The 18517-nt window shown below is 36.3% G+C and overlaps 2 protein-coding genes across 3 annotated transcripts in view; one reads left to right on the top strand and one right to left on the bottom strand.

The window, feature by feature from the left end:
- Window positions 1-18517, bottom strand: part of LOC120418320 (protein bicaudal D) — a 63536-nt gene that overhangs the window by 14273 nt on the left and 30746 nt on the right. For both annotated transcript variants that reach the window (XM_039580649.2, XM_039580650.2), the window contains exon 2: window positions 2100-2465. In XM_039580649.2, the coding sequence (XP_039436583.1) occupies window positions 2100-2465 (366 nt within the window). The remainder of the gene's footprint in view (window positions 1-2099; window positions 2466-18517) is intronic.
- Window positions 7870-9417, top strand: LOC120418321 (tubulin beta chain-like). The gene is made up of 2 exons (XM_039580651.2): window positions 7870-8474; window positions 8533-9417. Exons 1-2 carry the CDS (start codon window positions 7953-7955, stop codon window positions 9379-9381), a joined length of 1371 nt encoding a protein of 456 aa, XP_039436585.1. The 5' UTR covers window positions 7870-7952; the 3' UTR covers window positions 9382-9417.

The raw sequence follows: 18517 nt of genomic DNA, 5'->3' as shown, positions 1-18517 counted from the left end.
CCCCCCTGCCCCTATTATCGATTTCTTCTCTTTTAAAATGCATAAAAATACTTCTGGAAAAATAAGGGACCTCAAAAAAAAAATGAGAGGCTGAGATAATTTTCTACAGATTTCCTGAGACTTTGAAAATTTGACAATTAGTTTCTGAGATAATGCCGCACAAAAAATTCGAAACGCTAAAAAAGGTTTTTTTTCAGTGTCATTTAATTAAGCCTGTAATTTTCAACTGACGATATCTCGGACACAGTAAAAAAAATTATGGTAATATTACATCTGGGAAGGGGTACATCTTTTATGTCAGAAAAAATGAGTAATTTTACCTCTGAAAATGTGTAATTTTACCACTTTTCTGGTGTAATGTCACTTTTTCAGTATAAATTGATGTAAAATTACATCATAAAAGAGGTAATATTCAACCCTCAAAATTACACCTTCTAAATTTAAACAATTTTTTACTGTTTATTTGGTTTTTATTGGTTATATTTTCAATGCTAATAAATAATACTTTTGTGAAATTTTCTAAACTTTTCAATAAAAATAATTTTAAAATCAGGCAAAAGCAAAAAAAAAAAAGCAATCCACTTTAACGACCCCCGGGTCTTTGTGGTCTCTGTTGCAAGTTTCTGCTCATATCTAGGCGTCCGAAAGTTATGTGTGGTGCGTCACCCAAAACCTCTTTTACGCAGATGGACCGACGTTTTGCTTCCCCATCCGATAAAAGGCGTGGTCAGGCAAATTTCGTCTCGAAAAATGCCACCTGGTCCGTCTGGGATTGAACCCAGGCCTTACTGAGGTGAGAGACTACCACGCTAGCCACTACACCACCGGTCCCGGCAATACTTTTAAAATCAGGCATGACTTTTGAAAAGTTCTACAAATAGATAATGTACTCTATTTCATTTCTTAGATCAAATTTTAAAATTTGTGATCCGAAAATTTCACAAGAGTTTAATATATTAACATTGAAAAACGAACCACCCTACTGTCCATACCAATGGTACATAAATAATCAAAAATCTGTTTGGACGAATTTTCACATCGATTTGTTGTATTTGAAACTGTTGTAGGTATTGATGAGAACTAATAAACAAAATGCACAAAGAAACAAACATTTCTCGATTCTCAAAATTATTTAAAAAAAATGGATTTTTAAAAATATAATTAACATTTTGACATGCTTAAGGCGACAATAAACCCACAACTTTTGAGCCTTAAAGAAGTGTGACGTGTTAAAAACATATTAAAATTTGGAAATTAAACCTAACATTTCAAAAAAGCGAAATTTTGAATGTTTGGTTCTTTTCAAATGTGAATTTTGAATTCGATATTTTCGAAATATTTTGTTTGAAGAGATCAGAAAACTTCACAATTTTTTATCATAAAAAAATTTGACCATTAGTGGCATTAGTGATATATTGGCACTAGAAAATGAGAGGGGGGAAATACTTAGAAAACTTAAATTTTTAAACATTTAACATTCCTGTTTCTTTTTATTTTAACCACAGAATCTCTGCAACCAGAGGTCAGTCTTCAATGTTTTTTAAACAATTTTAAAGGAAATTTTCTGAACTTTTCGAGAAAAATATTTTTATAAACGTACACTCATTAACATTCATGAAAAACCGAAAACAGGTTTTTATTATTTATTTATTTTTTAATATTTTACTCTTGTCATCAACGATATCTAAAATTTTGCCGTAGCTTCAAATCGGTCAGAAAACAGTCGTCCTTAATTTTTTTACAGTTTTGTTTTTTTTTTTTTGTATGGGCAGCTGTCGTGAAGATTTTAATGGAAGAACTAATACTAATGACTAACTCTTCGAAAAAGTTTTCTGAACATTCCGGAAAGAACCTTTTAAAAATATAATCCCCATTCTACTTTTTATCGAGTTATCTATTTATTTGACGAAATGTTGAATAAATGTTTAAGTAAGAGAAATTTAAAAAAGCAGCGAATGAAAAGAAAACAAAACAAGTTAAGGTTTGGTTTTGATTTGCTCAATTGAAATAATTACGACCTTGACACGGTTCTGCTTTTCAAATCCCACTTCAAAAAAAAGCCCTTTTCCCAGTGACCCTCCTCCAAACCCCCTCCTTACCTGCGAGCTCCGCAAGCTGGACACCTGCTTCTGCAGCGAGATGTTCTCCTCCTCCAGCTCGCTGTAGTCGCTGAGCATTCGCGTTTCCCTGTACTTCATGTCCTTGAGCTCGGCCTTGAGCCGGGCCCGTTCCGCCTCCGCCCCGGACTTGTCCCGGCCGATTTCGGAGTTTTCCTGCAGCATGCGGTCCCGCTCGTTCGTGACCCGCTCCAGCTCGTGCCGCAGCTGTTTCGTTTCGCTCTCGAGCTCCAGGATCTGCAGGTTCAGGGAGGTCTCCATCGCGGCCGACTCGTTGAGCAGGGCATCCTCCTGCTCGATGCCACTTTTGTTGGTGACCTGTTGTGTCTTTTGGAATTTTTGCAGCGCCTGTTGAAAAATAAAAAAAAAACAAGAAAAAGAGGACATGAGTGCAAAGCAATTTCCACGTGGTTCAAGTGATGATGAATGTTCTCTTCCGTGTTTTCCAACCCCCTTCTCAAGCTGTCCCATTTGAATGCCCGGAGCCCATTTTTCATCGTCATCATCATCAGCGCCGCAAATGAGAAAAAGCCGGCTCAAAGTGTGTGCTTCAACGCCTTTTTCAATCGCAGCTCGAGCAGCAGGTGCGACACGACGACGGATGAAAAGGATCCGTCCTCCTGCCGTGGGAGGGAGGGCTTTTGTGTGTGTGCTGCAGTTTGCAAAACACTTGCCATTTTTGCAGCCTTTTCGGTTTCACAGAACGAGGTAAAAGCTTTCCCTGACTCTCACTCGTTTTGTTAGAAATTGAAGAATGATGTTTCTTCTGTTCGCAGAACATCAGCTGAAATGGAAAATGGAACGAGCTCCTCCCCGCAAAAAAATGTTTTTAATTCAAACGAACTATTTTTAAGGGCGCTTGGGATAGTTTTGTGGAATATGGAGCATTATGGATTTGTGGGAAACTTGAAATTGTTGATAGGAAACAAATATTTTAGATCATGTTTCAAAAACATACTTTATCCACCAAGGTTTCAATGTATTCATTGATTTTACTTTTAATTTCATTAAAGTCTGAATAACCTCTTAACAGTGTGGCCTGACAATGAAATTTAATGGCTCATTGCCTATCGAATGATGTTTTTTTATTTGCTTAGACTGGTACAAATTTTATTTAAATTTTAGTCACTCCCCCTTCAAAGTCTGAAAAATCAGGGGGCAATTTTTTTTCAAAAAATATCAAAGTGTCAATAAACATTTATTTGCAGTTAGCTGAAATCAATTGAAAGTGCGTTTACAATCATTTGCAGCATGCAATCTTTTGAATTAAAAAAAATCGATGGGTGTATCGCAAAAAGTTTTTTTTTCGCTAAAATTTTAGTTTTCGTCAAATCTTACATTTTTTGAAAACTAAAGGTTGCAAAACATCTGAACTACATAGAAAAAAAATGATGGTAATATTCATCAGAAAATGGTGAGAGATTTGGGGTTAAAAAAAAAGTGTAATATTACATCTGTAATTGAATTTAATCAATTTCTGATGAATTTTCATCAGGTTCACAATTTTACACATTTTTTTTTTTTGATATTATATTACTCAAAAAGACCAACCAAAATTTCAACCTTAAAAAAAAATTGTTTTTTCTGTGTAGTGTAAAATGTAACTTAAAACACTTTTTTCATGCAATTATTAAGACTGCGGCTAGTAATTGAAATTTGAATATGTATTTAATTTTTAAATAAGATAATACTTTTTGCAAAACAAAAAAACAAAATTTAACAAACAAAATTTTGTTAAGCAAGAAAAATGTGTCTACAATAGTGATTGTGACATTATATTTATCAATTAAAAAAGAGCTTAGTTTATCAACTGTTTGAAAACCATTTTGGAGCATATTACCAAAAAAAAAATCAATTCATAATTTTCCTAAACATGTATCTAATACAGATATGTATTAGGTTTTTATAAATTTTTATCTTAGTCCTCTAACTTGCACAAACAGGGGTTATCTACCCCCGCAAGAGGAGAAAGGATAAAAAGGAACCCTTTTTTGAAATCAATAAAAAATAAAGAAAATGTTATTTTCCATGCTTGAAAATTGATCTATCACTAAATGGGACTGCTCGATATTTGATAGAACTTTCTGTCAGCGATCATTTCCCAGAACGAAATTTGATCGCTGACACACAGCGCCTATCATGATCGTCATTGCTTGGCTACGATCGGAAAACGTAAACACAAAGACGAAACTAACGAAATTTGAGCACCACTCAAGCAGCCGCCGAACGAGATAACCAGGGCTGTGGAGTCGGAGCCGGAGTCGGTGGAGATGGGTCTTTTTGGGGACCTGGAGTCGGAGTCGGAGTAGGAGTCATCAAAACTCGTCAAAGCTGGAGTCGGAGTCGGAGCCGGAGTCGGCTAAATTTTAAGAGCTGGAGTCGGAGTCGGAGCCGAACATTTCTGATAACCCGGAGTCGGAGTCGGAGTCAGAGTTATCTTAAATTCAACAAAAATTATGTTTTTTTATTGTTCAGTATTTATATAAAACAGCTTAATTTACAAAATTTCTTATATTTTTGATTGTTTTTAAAGTCGCATGCACTGCGTTGCTATTTTCTCATTTTTTATTAGATGCCATTATAATTTTGAAGTTATTTATTGTGATTGGAAAGCTCTTATTGTGTAATTTCACTAAATGATAACCTGTTAATCCCCTCTTACCCAAGTATGTTGTATCATAACTCAAAAAATAATAAACAATATTGGTCTTGTAGTCAGAAATATTTAATTGATTCTTGACTGCTTCGTTTTGCCTATATTTATGTACCCTTTCAATTCAAGTTTGACCAAATTTAATCCAGTTCTTTCTGAAAAAAGTACACACTCACATCGCCTTTTACCCCAAACCCGAATGTCTTGGAGTTTTTTAGTAAATGATTTTTATGGAAAAAAGTTACGAGGTACATAAAAAGATTAAAAATAATAATCACTGTTTTTGGAAATCGGAAAAAGTCACTGAAAGTATAACTCTTCCAACAAATAATCAACGATTATAACAATCTATTACTTGGAACTCAACATGCGCATTTTGTTTATAACTAAGTACACAAAAATCAGAGTGTTGCATTTAAAATAATTGACACTGGCAAAAAATATCAAAAGAGTTGCAACTAAAATTCTTTGTGTAAATATGGGTATTCGGCGCCGTCGCTCCGTGCCATACTTTCATACACTTAGGAGCCCAGGGCGGCGAAGTCCTTGTAGATAAAAAGGAAGACACTAGTGGTTGGTACTAGCAATGGTGGCCGACAGCTATAAAGTCAACTTCGTTTTTACTATTTCTCGTCCCGCCCGTGTGGATCAATCGGACCGCGCACTGGACTCACAATCCAGAGGTTGCTGGTTCGAATCTAAAATTCTTTGTGTATATATGAAGTCAACTGCATTTTTACTATTTCTCTACTAAAATCTGCGATTGCTGAGTCTCCGGCAATCTATTTTGATATCGTTGCAAATTATCGTTGAACAAATCTCAAGATTTCAGTACCAAAAAGGAACTTATAATAAAAAGTATAAAATATATGATAGGATTTTAGCTTATTTTTGAAATACTATTTAAAAAAATCAAAATCAACATATTGTTCAACCGGTAAGAATTTTCTCATACTGTATATAAAACGCCAATATGACGGAACGATCATTCCTAAAGCTTCGTTTGATGAAAAGATTAAAGAAGTGTCGCGCGCCTCCTTTTAAATATAGGTGTCTTTTAATGATTCATTCAAAAAATAACAATTTAAATTTATTAGCTTTGATTAAATTAAATGTAAATTTGAGGTTAAGTAAATAAATCCAAATTTACTTACAAAACTGTTCTTCTTAAAATGCCTTCAAAACTGGAGATATTTTTTGATTTCTGTTTCAATAACGTATAAAACTTGTAACCTAGAAACTTTTTTTCCGTTTTGTGATTCGAACTGATTTTCCTTCAGAAAAATATGACACTTAGAGAGTATTTAAATAATCCTATTTATCAATGTTTTAAAAATAATAGTCAACTAACTTTTGAAATATTTAAAAATATGTGGAGTCGGAGTCGGAGTCGGAGCCAACCATTTGTTGAAAGCTGGAGTCGGAGTCGGAGTCAGCTAGAGTTTGTAGGCCGGAGTCGGAGTCGGTTGGAGCTGAAAGCCGGAGCCGGAGTCGGAGTCAGCGAATCTCAGAAAGCCGGAGTCGGAGTCGTTTGAAATATGACCCGACTCCGCAGCCCTGGCAGACAACGTTCTCTTTCTCTTTCTCTAGTTTTTGTCTCTCTTTTCCAAGTGTTTGCTGCGTGGTGACAGAAGTCATATGATTGCAATGACGGAAATCGGAATCTCGGTAGAATGTCAAACGACCGTTCTCTGAGCGATTGTATTTCTAGAGGAGCGCCAATGACTGCATGAGTGACTTTGCGTAGCACTCATTCGTTTGTGTGTGAAACGATCGAAAGTAGAATATCAAAATCAGGTTGTCATGGTGAAGACGATTGGAGTGTTCTTTCACCTATCACAAACAAAGTCGAAATTCGTAAGCACTGGTCATTTTAAAGATACCAAGTCCCTTGTTTTAAAATTTTGAAAATTAGGCTTTATTATCTTAAAACATTACATTTCGCTTATTTTTTTACCTAACACCTCCTTTCCTCGACGATCCTTTAGATATCGTCAAAGAGAGAGTCCACTGTATCCAGTTATGGGAGAGAATCATGGCAAAGTCCAGCAAATACAAACAAATTAATGTCAAACTCCCTTCAAAGCTCAGTTTCGCAAAGTAAAAAAAATTGGGCAAGCCACGAGTAAGAGCAAGGAGGGGAAATTCTCGTTTGTTTGGCAGGTTAAGCACTCGCTCCTAACCTCATCCAATTTGCTGATTTTTTACAATTTAAACAACTTATTTTGTATAACTGTTGATAGGAACTTGCTTGCTCATTTCCTCTTTTAAACCAAGGGACTATCGAGGGAGGGATTCATCGAGCTAGGAAGAATATCGAGACATTAAAAAACATCGAAGTACGCAGTTTGAAGAGATGGAGAAACATGGAGCAATATTGAAATAGTGAAGATCGACACCCACAGAATCGACTTAATGTGCTGTATATTTGCAAATTGAACTTAAGCACTCTACAATTCATCGGGGATCGGAATCCGATTTAAAAATTCGCCAAAATCATTTTTTAATCCAATTTTGAATCATCCAAAAGCATTACAAAAAAAACTCTTCAATGAGAAAAAAAAATCTTGGGGCTGATGATTTTTGTTGTTTCATGTCGTTTTTCCAATGTTTCGAAAAAAAAGGAATTGTAAAAATGTTCAACTTTCTCCAAGTTTAGGGGTCATACTTATGCACTACAATATAAAATAAGACAACATAAAAAAAATCTTCGTGATTCGATTATCCGAAGTGATTTTTTCCGATGCCTTTATAATAATAAAGGATAATCAAGTCTGGACTATAGCAGTATTCTAGCAGAGTTCTAACAGATTTGGATATTCTTTAAGCATTCTAGCAGAAATGTTCTATCATTCGTGACTGGGATACACTGAATGATAACATTTCTGGAGTATTTTTTGAAGGTCCAATAATCACACTTTTGTTTATTTTTGAATGCCAAAAGGCAAAAAATAAAAAATTACCCTTCAAAACTCCCGATTTGGTTATCATAAAGAGTTCACAATTGTTTAGATTAGTTTTATAATTTTGAATTTGGTTTTGAGCTGTTTTGAGATTTCCTCTGAAATGGAGATCACCCAAGCAGGCCAAACCATGATCAGTGTCAAATAAGAAACATTTCGGACTTAGAAAATCACCCAAAAAAACACTCCTTTTCGATTCGCAACCCAAAATTCCCCGTAATGCGTGAAATCATCGCCATCCATCTGGGCCAGTGCGGCAACAAGGTCGCGCAAAGCTTCTGGGAGACGCTGTGCGAGGAGCACTGCCTGAACGAGCGCGGCCAGTTCGTGGGGAAGCACTTCCTGCCGCTGCAGCGGATGAACGTGTACTTTGACGAGGCCCCGTGCTGCAACTTTGTCCCGAGGGCGATTTTTGCCGACTTGGAGCCGGGGACGCTGAACGGGTTGAGGTGCAGCCGGTACGGGAAGCTGTTTTCGCCGGAGAGTATGATTAATGGGGTGCTTGGGGCGGGAAATAACTGGGCGAGGGGGTACCACACGGAGGGGGCGGAACTGCTGGACAGGATTGTGGATGTGACGAGGAAGATGGTGGAGGGGTGTGACTGCTTTCAGGGCTTTCAGCTGGTGCACTCGATAGGGGGTGGGACGGGATCGGGGTTGGGGACGCTGCTGATGGAGAATCTGAAGGATGACTATCCGAGGAAGATCATCAACACGTTTAGCGTGATTCCGTCGGCGAAGGTGAGGGCAGTTTGTTGGGTTTGGGGAGGTTTACTGATTTTGGTTTGTTATTTTGTAGGTTTCCGAAGTGGTCGTCGAGCCGTACAACGCCGTGTTTACGCTGAGCAGCATGATCGGCTGCAGCGATGAGACGTTCTGTCTGGACAATGAAGCCCTGTACGATATTAATATGACCACGCTGCGAATCGAGAAACCCTCCCTCGATGACCTGAACCATCTGATATCGATGGCGATGGCCGGAATTACGTGCAGCTTCCGCTATCCGGGTCAGCTGAATTCGGATCTTCGTAAGCTACTTACGAACATGGTTCCGTACAAGAAGCTGCACTTCTTCGTGCCCGGAATTGCTCCGCTTACTTCTATTGAGAATGCGTGCTACAGGCAGCTGTCCGTGGCGGAGCTGGTCAACCAGATCTTCGACGAACGCAACCTGATGGCAGCTTGCTGTCCAACCAAAGGCAAGTACCTCACGGCGGCCGCCCTGTTCCGGGGTCGTGTCTCCACCCGGATCGTGGAGGAACAGATGGCCAACATTCAGCAGAAGAACGCCAACTGCTTCAGCCAGTCGATTCCGAACAACGTCAAGTCGGCCATTTGCGACATTCCACCGCATGGGATGAAGATGGCGGCCACGTTCATAGCCAATACCACCGCCATTACGCAGCTGTTCAACCGGCTGTTGGACCAGTTTGGCACCATGTTCCGGCGGAAGGCGTTCATCCACTGGTACACCGGCGAGGGCATGGACGAGCGAGAGTTTTCCGAGGCCGAGCAGTGCGTTCGGGGGTTGGTCAAGGAGTACGAAGAGTACGACGAGGGAGGTCTTCCGACGGGTTCGACCCGGGGTTCGTTCAAGGGCGGCTCGATGATGGGTTCCACCAAGGGGTCCGTTCACAGTATGAACTGAGCTACGTTTAATAAAGATGGATGGTTGAACTTTGAAGTTTCCTGAATGTTTCCAAAAATCACAAACACGCATGATAAAGCCATAGACATAATTCAATCCGTTTCTATCAGAAGCCATTAATCAAGCTTGTCTTCAACATCCCATCAAATTCATTCAAACTTGTTGAATCCAACTCATGTTTGAAGAACCAAATACATAACCGCTCTCACCCCCTCTCAAACCATCCACTTCAAGGATTAAACCGTCCTACATTTTACATAAAGCACTCCCCTTTCCCCATCACCACCAGCAAGAGCCAAAAAGCTGTTTCTGAAACGTGTTTGTGAAGCCCCTCCGCGTATCCTCTTCGTGCACTCGTCCGGAACGGAAGCGAACAAATTCAAATTTTATGGCGAATTAAATGGTCGATTTTCACCTTTCTCCTCCCTCTAGTGGCGAGCGAATTCTTGTGTTCCGACGAGTCATTCTGGGACATGGCACGGGGTGGCCACACCTAGGTCCAACAAATGAAGCGGAGCGGGGGGAGGGAGTCCATAAAAACCATCCGTAGCCGTACAATAATACATCACAAACACCACACCCCGAAGGAAAACGGAAGGTGCCAGAGACCGACCGGCGGCACGGTGGCCATAGCCAATCCGGGGCCTACCCAAATTTTCGGTGGTTTGCTTCTTTTGGAAAATTCACCTCAATGGGCACACGTGAGTGAGGTCACGGCGGTGGTGGTCGAGGTTGGTTATTTGTTTGATTGAATCATTTAATTGACCTGATTTTTTTTATAAACGCTGGATTTCATATCATGAGCTCGATTAAAAAATATTTGTTTTGTTTAAATATATTTTTTTGTTTTCATTTTTAAAGGTTCAATAACTCAAATTTTTATTGCCAGAAAGCAAAAAAAAAATTTAACCCTTTGATTGACAATGGATTGTCCACGCTCCATACAAAAAAGATTTTTTGAGATTTCTAAAAAAAAATGTCCACGTGGTTTATGGATGATCCCTCATTGGTGAAAAATTATCTTTTTCTCATATAAAGTACCATGCATTGTCCCGCCCGTGTGGATCAATTGGACCGCGCACTGGAATCACAATCCAGAGGTCGCTGGTTCGAATCCCGCGGCGGGCGCTCTAAAATTCTTTGTGTAAATATGGGTATTCGGCGCCGTCGCTCCGTGCCATACTTTCATACACTTAGGAGCCCAGGGCGGCGAAGTCCTTGTAGATAAAAAGGAAGACACTAGTGGTTGGTACTAGCAATGGTGGCCGACAGCTATAAAGTCAACTTCGCATGGGGACGCAAGGTGGCTCAGTCAATGTCTGCAGATTTTTTTGTTAAAATCGCTAAAATATTTTTTTTTTATTTTGGGTATTTTTGTTTAAACCTAAAACAAAACACAAAACAAGCAAAAATTGTAAATTTTAGTTGTTGGTCCTTTAAAAAAAAACTCTATTATTTTATCTAATTCACCTAGTAAAATGTTGAATATAACCATACTTTACATTTCTACTACCTCGAACTAGTATTGACTTTAGGAAACAAAAAAAAAATCAAATAACAAAAAACAAATGTTTTCATAAAAACTTGATTTTCACCGAAAGAAAATCTTCTTCGTCAGGAAGATGGAAAACAATTTTTTAGGTATAAATCTCAATCTAGATTCATAATATTTTGCTTTCGACGTACAAAAAATAACCAAAAACCAGTTTCTGAAGAATTTCTCACTTTTATCCAAAAACGCCACATTAGAAAACTTCTATTTTCTCTTTTGATAATTTCATGAGCAGCTTTTGTTCAACAAAAACCTTCACTTTTCTTGAAAAGAACGCTTATTTTGGACATTTTCAAATGCTAGGAGCAGCAAATTTCGTAAAATGTTGAATTATCAACATTCAAAATCAAATCCATCGTTTCAAAGATATCGTCGATGAAAAATAATAGCTTATTTAGGGTAAACTAAGAAAAAAATTCTTTCCGCGAATTGCTAACTTTAAGAGGATGTATATCTCGGCAAACAGCAATACGACCAGCAAAGTCTTAAACACAAAATTGCAGGAAAGTTATCTTAGCTATTCGGTTATTTGCAGGGGTTCTTTTTGTTTATAAAAAATGTTTCAATTGAAAAAAAATGCTGAAACTTTAACCATGTGTTCAATTTTTCCCAACTATATTTTATTTATTTTTTTCAAAAATACATAACATCGATATCAGCTTTTGAATTCATTTTTAACAATTTCGTTTAAAAATACTGACTTTTCTGTAACAATCTCCAGTGACGAAATAGCCTACTTAGACCAATGCAAATTTTATTTCTAGTTTGCTGAATTTTTTTTTTATTTTTTATTCAAAACCTTGTACAATTGATAGTAAACCATTTAAAATACATTGTATAACGCTATTTTTTTTTTATTCAAATAGGAAAAAAAGCATTTTGTGATACTTTTTGCTTTAAAATTTTGACAAGATTTACACTTTACAGATTTACAGAGAAGAATATAAGATTTTAAGATTTTAGGATACCAAAAAAAGGTATATTTGTTCGAGAACTAGAAAATTCATAAAAATAATCCTTTTTTCTATAAATAAAATTTGGTATTAGATCAATACCAGTTTACGTAAACAAAATACAATGCTTAGGCTTCATCCATAAAGTAAGTCACGCAAAAATCAGCCAAAATTTACCCCCCCCCCCTCCCCCCTTTTTTCACGCTTTTCCTATACTTATAACATACAATGTCACACTTACTCAGACCCCCCCTCCCCCCCCTAGAGCGTGACATACTTTATGGATGACGCCTTAGGAAACTAATGATTCCGTTTAATAAAATTCTTGATGGGATGCGTAGAAGTATAACGATGAGACAAACTTGGTGTTGTTTTTGATGAGTTTCGGAAAAAAGTACTAGGTTCTATGTGTTTTTTTTTCTAAAAGTATATCTTTAACTTAAAAACTAAACGTAAAAATTTAAAATAAAGTCCAAATTGTAAAAAACATACATGAAAAACTTCAAATTTCACATTCTATCGAAAAAGAAGAATTCCTTAAGGGGTTACATACAAGAAAATCGTCAAAAATGTCAAAGGTTGGTTTGAGCACACACTTAATTTTTTTTAAATCTGTTTTCAGGGCATTCAAATATATATTTTTGCAATTCCGTCGTGAAAATACTTCCTTTTCCTGTCATTCTTGAACGACGAAACAGCCTACTTTTCTGTACCAAAAATAACAGAATCGAATAGTAACACTTTTCAAAATAAATGCTGAAAAGTTCTACTTTTCAGCACTGAAATGGGTGCTGAAAAGTTGAACTTTTCAACACTTGTTTCGAAAAGTATCACTTTTCAACATTTTTTTGAAAAAATAAAACGATTGATTGACAAAATACATGAAAATTTTACTTAAAATTTCACTCAATGGGTGTTTTTCAGAATTGCAAAAAATGTTGTATGGAACTTGTTGCAAAACTTGTTTTTTACAGCGCTTTCGTATTTATCCAACTCGGTGAACCTCGTTGGATAAATGTACGACCCGTGCTGAAAAACTCATCTTTTTGCAACTTGTTGCATAAACTACTATTTCAACTATTATCAAAATAAATTTGAAGACATTTGGTTGTATAATTGTCGAGATAAAACTATTTTAAGTTAGCAGTTTCAAAAAACGGGTGCCACGATATCTCCATACTGCTTTGACCAAATTGGCTCAAAATTTTGGTGAAGACTCGCTAAACCAGTCCCGTGTGCATGACGAAGGCCGATTTTCAAAAAGTTTATTTAAAAAAAAGATGATTTTTTTTTATGTTTTTCATATAAAATAGGGGAGAGTGGGGAGACTTGATCCCCGGGGAGACTTGATCCCAAGCCTGTATCTCGTCAGCATGTGGTTAAAACAATTAGCTTTGTTCTAGAAAGTTGTGCGAAATTGACTAAAACTCATTGCAGAATACAAAGAAAAAAATTATAAAATGTTTAGATTAAGTTACACACATTTTTCTAAAAAGTGCTGCAAAAAACTTCCAAGAGATCTTTTTTCTTTGTTTTGATAAGTATAGAAAACACTCAAAAATTATTCAAAAAAATATGTTTTATACATGAATTGTTTGATAAACTTATCAACTTCAAAACCCTTACGCATTTGATGTTAAATTTATCGTCATACTATTTTTACAATCAATTGTTTAAAAAAGTGCGTTTAGGGAGACTTGATCCCTGCATTTTTACAGTCTCTGGAATCAGCCTCAAGATTAAATAATTGGGCTGGGTTTTCGTACATAGTTTCCTTTAGTATAGTTGTACATAACTTACTGCAGTTTGAACCATTTTTCAAAAGTTTTGTAAACAAAAATTACCAGCTTTTGTAAACATGCTCAATTTTGGTCTAAAAAAGAAAATTTTATGTTTTTAAATATTTTGCAGCTAAACTTGATATATTTTGAACACAAACGTACAGGTTTAATGTGAAATTGCTGTAACTTATAGAAAATTAAAAGTTTGGATGAATAGGAAACATTTTGCTTAAGATTTCTTCAAAATGTTGAAAGGGGGATCAAATTACCCCTAACATTTTGAAAATGCCAGTTTAAAATATTTTTTTAAAACGCTTGGCATGATTCGAAGAGTTTATCTGATGAAATACCCTTATCAGCCAAACATAGTTGAATGTTTAAGCTTTCAATTCATGCAAAAAGTTCATAGTTTTGTGAGAAATTGACAAAGTTATGTGCGATACAAAAAAAGGGGATCAAGTCTCCCCACTCTCCCCTATCGTCATATTTTGATTTTTTTTTTAATGCAAAGTTTCAAAATCGGGCTTCGTCATGCACACGGAATATGTCTTGCAAGTCTTCACCTCAAATTTCAGCCGATTTGGTCCACCCCATCTCGAGATATCGTGGCACCCGTATATCAACTCGGTGTTTAGAGAAAAACGCTCTCAAAGTTTGACAGTCCGCTTTGCGCATGGCAAAATTTTGAGTTTAAATCGTCTCTTATTCAGTTTAATCATGAAACTTTCGGGAGTGATTGAAAATCATCTTTTAAGTGGATTCAATAAATTTTCTTAAATATGAAATTTTTGATTTTCTACATGTATGTAACCCCTTAAAGCTGTATTTTATGATCTTCGATTTTTCTTTTTAATATGGTCGCAACGCTTTCTTAGATCGTAGCCTAGACATTGTACCTTCCCAAAAAAAACTTCCAATACCAAGTGAAATTTATTTGGGGATACAGGATACAGTGGAGATTTTCCCTTATCCACTAAGAAAAAGTGGAGCATCAACATGTCCCGATTTCCAAATCCATATCTTTGGATTTGGTGCGCGGTGGACATGGGAACGGCCGGCAATGGACGGCTGTCTTTGGATCGAGGATCCGAATAAGGTGAGTTGGTTTTATTCCCAATTATCAATTCCCAGCTAACCTGTTTTGAAAAATCATTACATATATCTACATGGCAAAAACCAGTCTGCAATCCGCTAAAATCACCGTCTCCAAGCGAAACGAAGCGAATCTGTGTTATAAGATTTTCGATTTTTTTTTTAAATATTTTGTAAGATTTAAAAAATTTAAGATTTTTTAAGAGGATAAAAAAGAAGCGAATATAAATATTGTATCAACTTGCACAAAGTATTGATAATTGGAAAGAATCGGAATCTAACTGATTTTTTTTTTATCCAATTTGAAATTGAAAGCACCTTCATACATTTTATGCGTCAAAAACTATCATTAAAGTTTGGTCTCCTCGCATCTCTCCAATCATCTCTCGAAAAATAACTTTTTACTAAATTTCTGTATCCAAGACCTATATTAAAAACTCAAAATAACTTAATTGTCTACTTAATTAAGCTTATTAAATCTGTATTCTTTAATAGAATTTGAATACCTAATTAAAAGTTTCAGCTCAACAGGACGATGGACGATCCATTTCGAAAAATTACCGTCAAGAGGCCCTATCCAACCCAGGTCCTCCAAGTCAGCCACAATCCCCATCCATATTCGAAGTTCGAGAGTTCGATCTCTCCGGGGAAAAGCCATCAGGCACACATACAACACACACAGTAGAGCTCTCGACGCTCTTGTGCAATTTATATCGGTATCGTCATTAATTGGAGGTGCAGCAATTATATACGACGAACGACGGGACGGCCTTTCTCCAACATGAGGGTGCTTCTTCGATGACTTCCCTCTCGCGTAATCCATCATACCTCCGGGGCCATATGTCGGACGAGCCTGCATCGAGGGCGAACCAAAAGGGCCCTCGAGCCGGGCTTTGCAGACGAGTTAGCAGAAGGATTACGCGAAGAATGAGAATCCATTATCGATTGGAAGGTGGAGCTGAGCCATTTTAATTTTACTAGGTATATTGAAAAGATTGAGAATGAAAGGGTAATTAAACAAGTCTTCCTAATTATGAGTTTTTTTGAGAATAGGGATAATTTCTAGATTTAAAGATTCAATGATTTGTAAGGTTTGGAAGATTTAACAATTTATAGATTTGAAGTAGACCTACAAATTCACAGAATTCATTCCAAAAATAAGTCTCGTGCTTATCGCTCAAATTCAACTCAAATCGTCAAGTGCAACACTGTTGTTTATGTTTCCACTCGTGAGCTCCGTGACCGATTCCCCGCTCACTCTTGATTGATTTGACTCGGTGCAGCACACGCCACCGCGGCCAGGCCGAAAATAGTGTGCATTTCTCCTGCTCCTCAGCTGGCATATTTACGAAACCCGGGCTTGATCTGCGCTGCTGCTTTGTTGCAACTCCGCGATCCACTTAGCCGATTAATATTAATTGATGGCAAGCCCCCACGGCGCGGCCTCTCGACACCACTCACTTTACCGGGGTCCAATCGGATAGATAACAGATTTGGATCCTCTGGTAAAAGTTAGGGCAATGGGTTAAATGTTTTGGACAAAGTTTAAAATTCAATGATATTCAAAATGTTCCAAAATCATTAATAGAAATACAACAAAAAATAAGTTTTTCAAAAGAAAAACTACTAAATTTCATTTTAAGAATCATTCAAACATTTCCAAAATTTGTCACAAAAAATCCATCAAATTTGTCCACAGTGCACACTGACTGCAACAACAAAAAATCAGACAAACCAAATAAAGCTATTTATTAATAACTGAAGTGGCTTCACTCTGCATTATTTTTTCGTGCCTCGTTGCCGTCGATATGTGGGCTTGTTTGCTTTGTCCATGTTGGTCCGTGTGGTTTAGTGGTGAATAGATAGATATATGGTGAATGACTCTGGCGATTTTGTCGGTGCAGCAGCGCCGAGCTCAATCAACCGTCAAAGCCATTGAACAATTTTCCCATCTTTTATTTTCTCTTTCTCTCTGTAGGGTGGTGGTGGTGCCGTTTTCGAACTTGCGTGGGTCGTTAGGAAACACTTTTCCAATTACACACACCCCCGTAATGATAGAAGAGACCACTTCCGAGAAATATGACGCTTCGAGGAGAGAAGTTACGAAATGGAATGTAAATATTTTTCACGTGGAAAGAAAAGAGACCGAGAAATGGTCGTAAGGCTTAGAATGCCTTTTAAGTGCTTCGCTAACGATGGGTTGAGGAGTTATCCTTGAACTTTGGAGTCCTTTACGGTAGCAATAGTTTTCTGTTGGCTCTTATTCAAACTGAGAAAATCACACTTTTTTATGTTCTAAGAAACAATGTTGACAAGCATACATCCGATTTTAACAATAGCCGTTTTTTTGGCAACACGCAAGCTATTAATATTTTTTTGAAGTTGAGGTCTTAGAAAGTGGAAATACATTTTTGCAGAAAATTAGTCTCATCTGGTACATTTTTGCTTACAATAACTATAACGATTAACTCGAAGAAATGGTAATTTTTGTCGAATTGTGCAGAAAACAAATAAAGATGGATACAAGTTTTTATATTATCTCAAACATGGATTATAAGCTTGATTTACAAACATGAGTAATTTCTTAGTTTTTCTATATTTTTATTATATTTTTAGAATTTTGTTTTGAATGTCTTTGAACATTGCTATTCTTTTTTCATAAATAATATTAAAAAAAAAAAAGTTAGTATTTGCCACCTCTTTCAAACATGTGCAGTTAATTATATGAATATGTATTCTTAAATCAATTTCTGTGAAGTTTCACATTGATTGAAACATGAGCAATTCTTAAATTATTATTTTTTCTATTTTTGAAAAATGAGCTGAACTTATTTTTTAAGAAATTCATGTAAGCTTTCACATTATTTAGAGGTGGCCAGTTTTTAAAATATTGAAACAGGAAGAGTGAGTTTCCTCGAGTTTTGTGAATGTATTTTTTTTTTCGATTTTTGTTAGTTTTTGTTTTTTTTTTCAACTCAAGCAATTCTTTAAAAAAAATGAACTCTTATATTGGAAGGCTCTCAATCTCGGATTATTTCAAATTGTACTAAGAATGAAGCAGAAATTATAAGTGGGAAAAAGTCAATCTAGAGGATATTCTATAGTTTGAGGTTGACGAGAATAAAAAATCGGAAGAGTCGCTTTGTGGCTCTGTAATTTTTCGATTTCTTTCAATTTGAAGTGCTACCTTGGACCTAGCATGTTTGTTTTCAAAAAGAAAATTCGTGAAATGAGATGGAATAACAGATTAATTTTCAATAAAGTTTTTGGAACTCATTTGCTAAGATAAGGGATATAGGTCGAGAGAGTCAGAAATGAAGAAAAAAACCATTGTGAACTGTGTAAAATGACCATGATTATAATCTTTACTAAAACCATAAAAACAGAAAAAAATCATTAATGAGGTTTCTCATTCATTTGTTTCAGTGAGGTTTCTCATTCATTTGATTTTGCCAACATTATTTTCATAAATTTCTGGGAATTAGTGGCATCTTTATAGTATTTATAACAGAACTTATAATAGAATGCTTAAATTATATTTTTTTGAGTTATTTGTCTTCTTTAAATTTGTTACTGCTTGTTACTGCTTATAAAATTCCCGAAATTCAAGCAGAACTATACATTTTCTGAACTTTTTTTTAATTTACCAAAAAAGTTAATGAAGGATCTCAATTATATTTTGTTTAATTCAATTTACTCTTCTGATTGAACTTCTAAAAATTTGTCTGAAAATTTCATGTCAAGGTTCATTTCAGATG

The sequence above is a fragment of the Culex pipiens genome, chromosome 2 (assembly GCF_016801865.2).
Source record: "Culex pipiens pallens isolate TS chromosome 2, TS_CPP_V2, whole genome shotgun sequence".
Taxonomy (NCBI): Eukaryota; Metazoa; Arthropoda; class Insecta; order Diptera; family Culicidae; genus Culex; species Culex pipiens.
The sequence above is the reverse complement of the archived record's forward strand: the minus strand, read 5'-3'. Positions and strand labels throughout refer to the sequence as shown.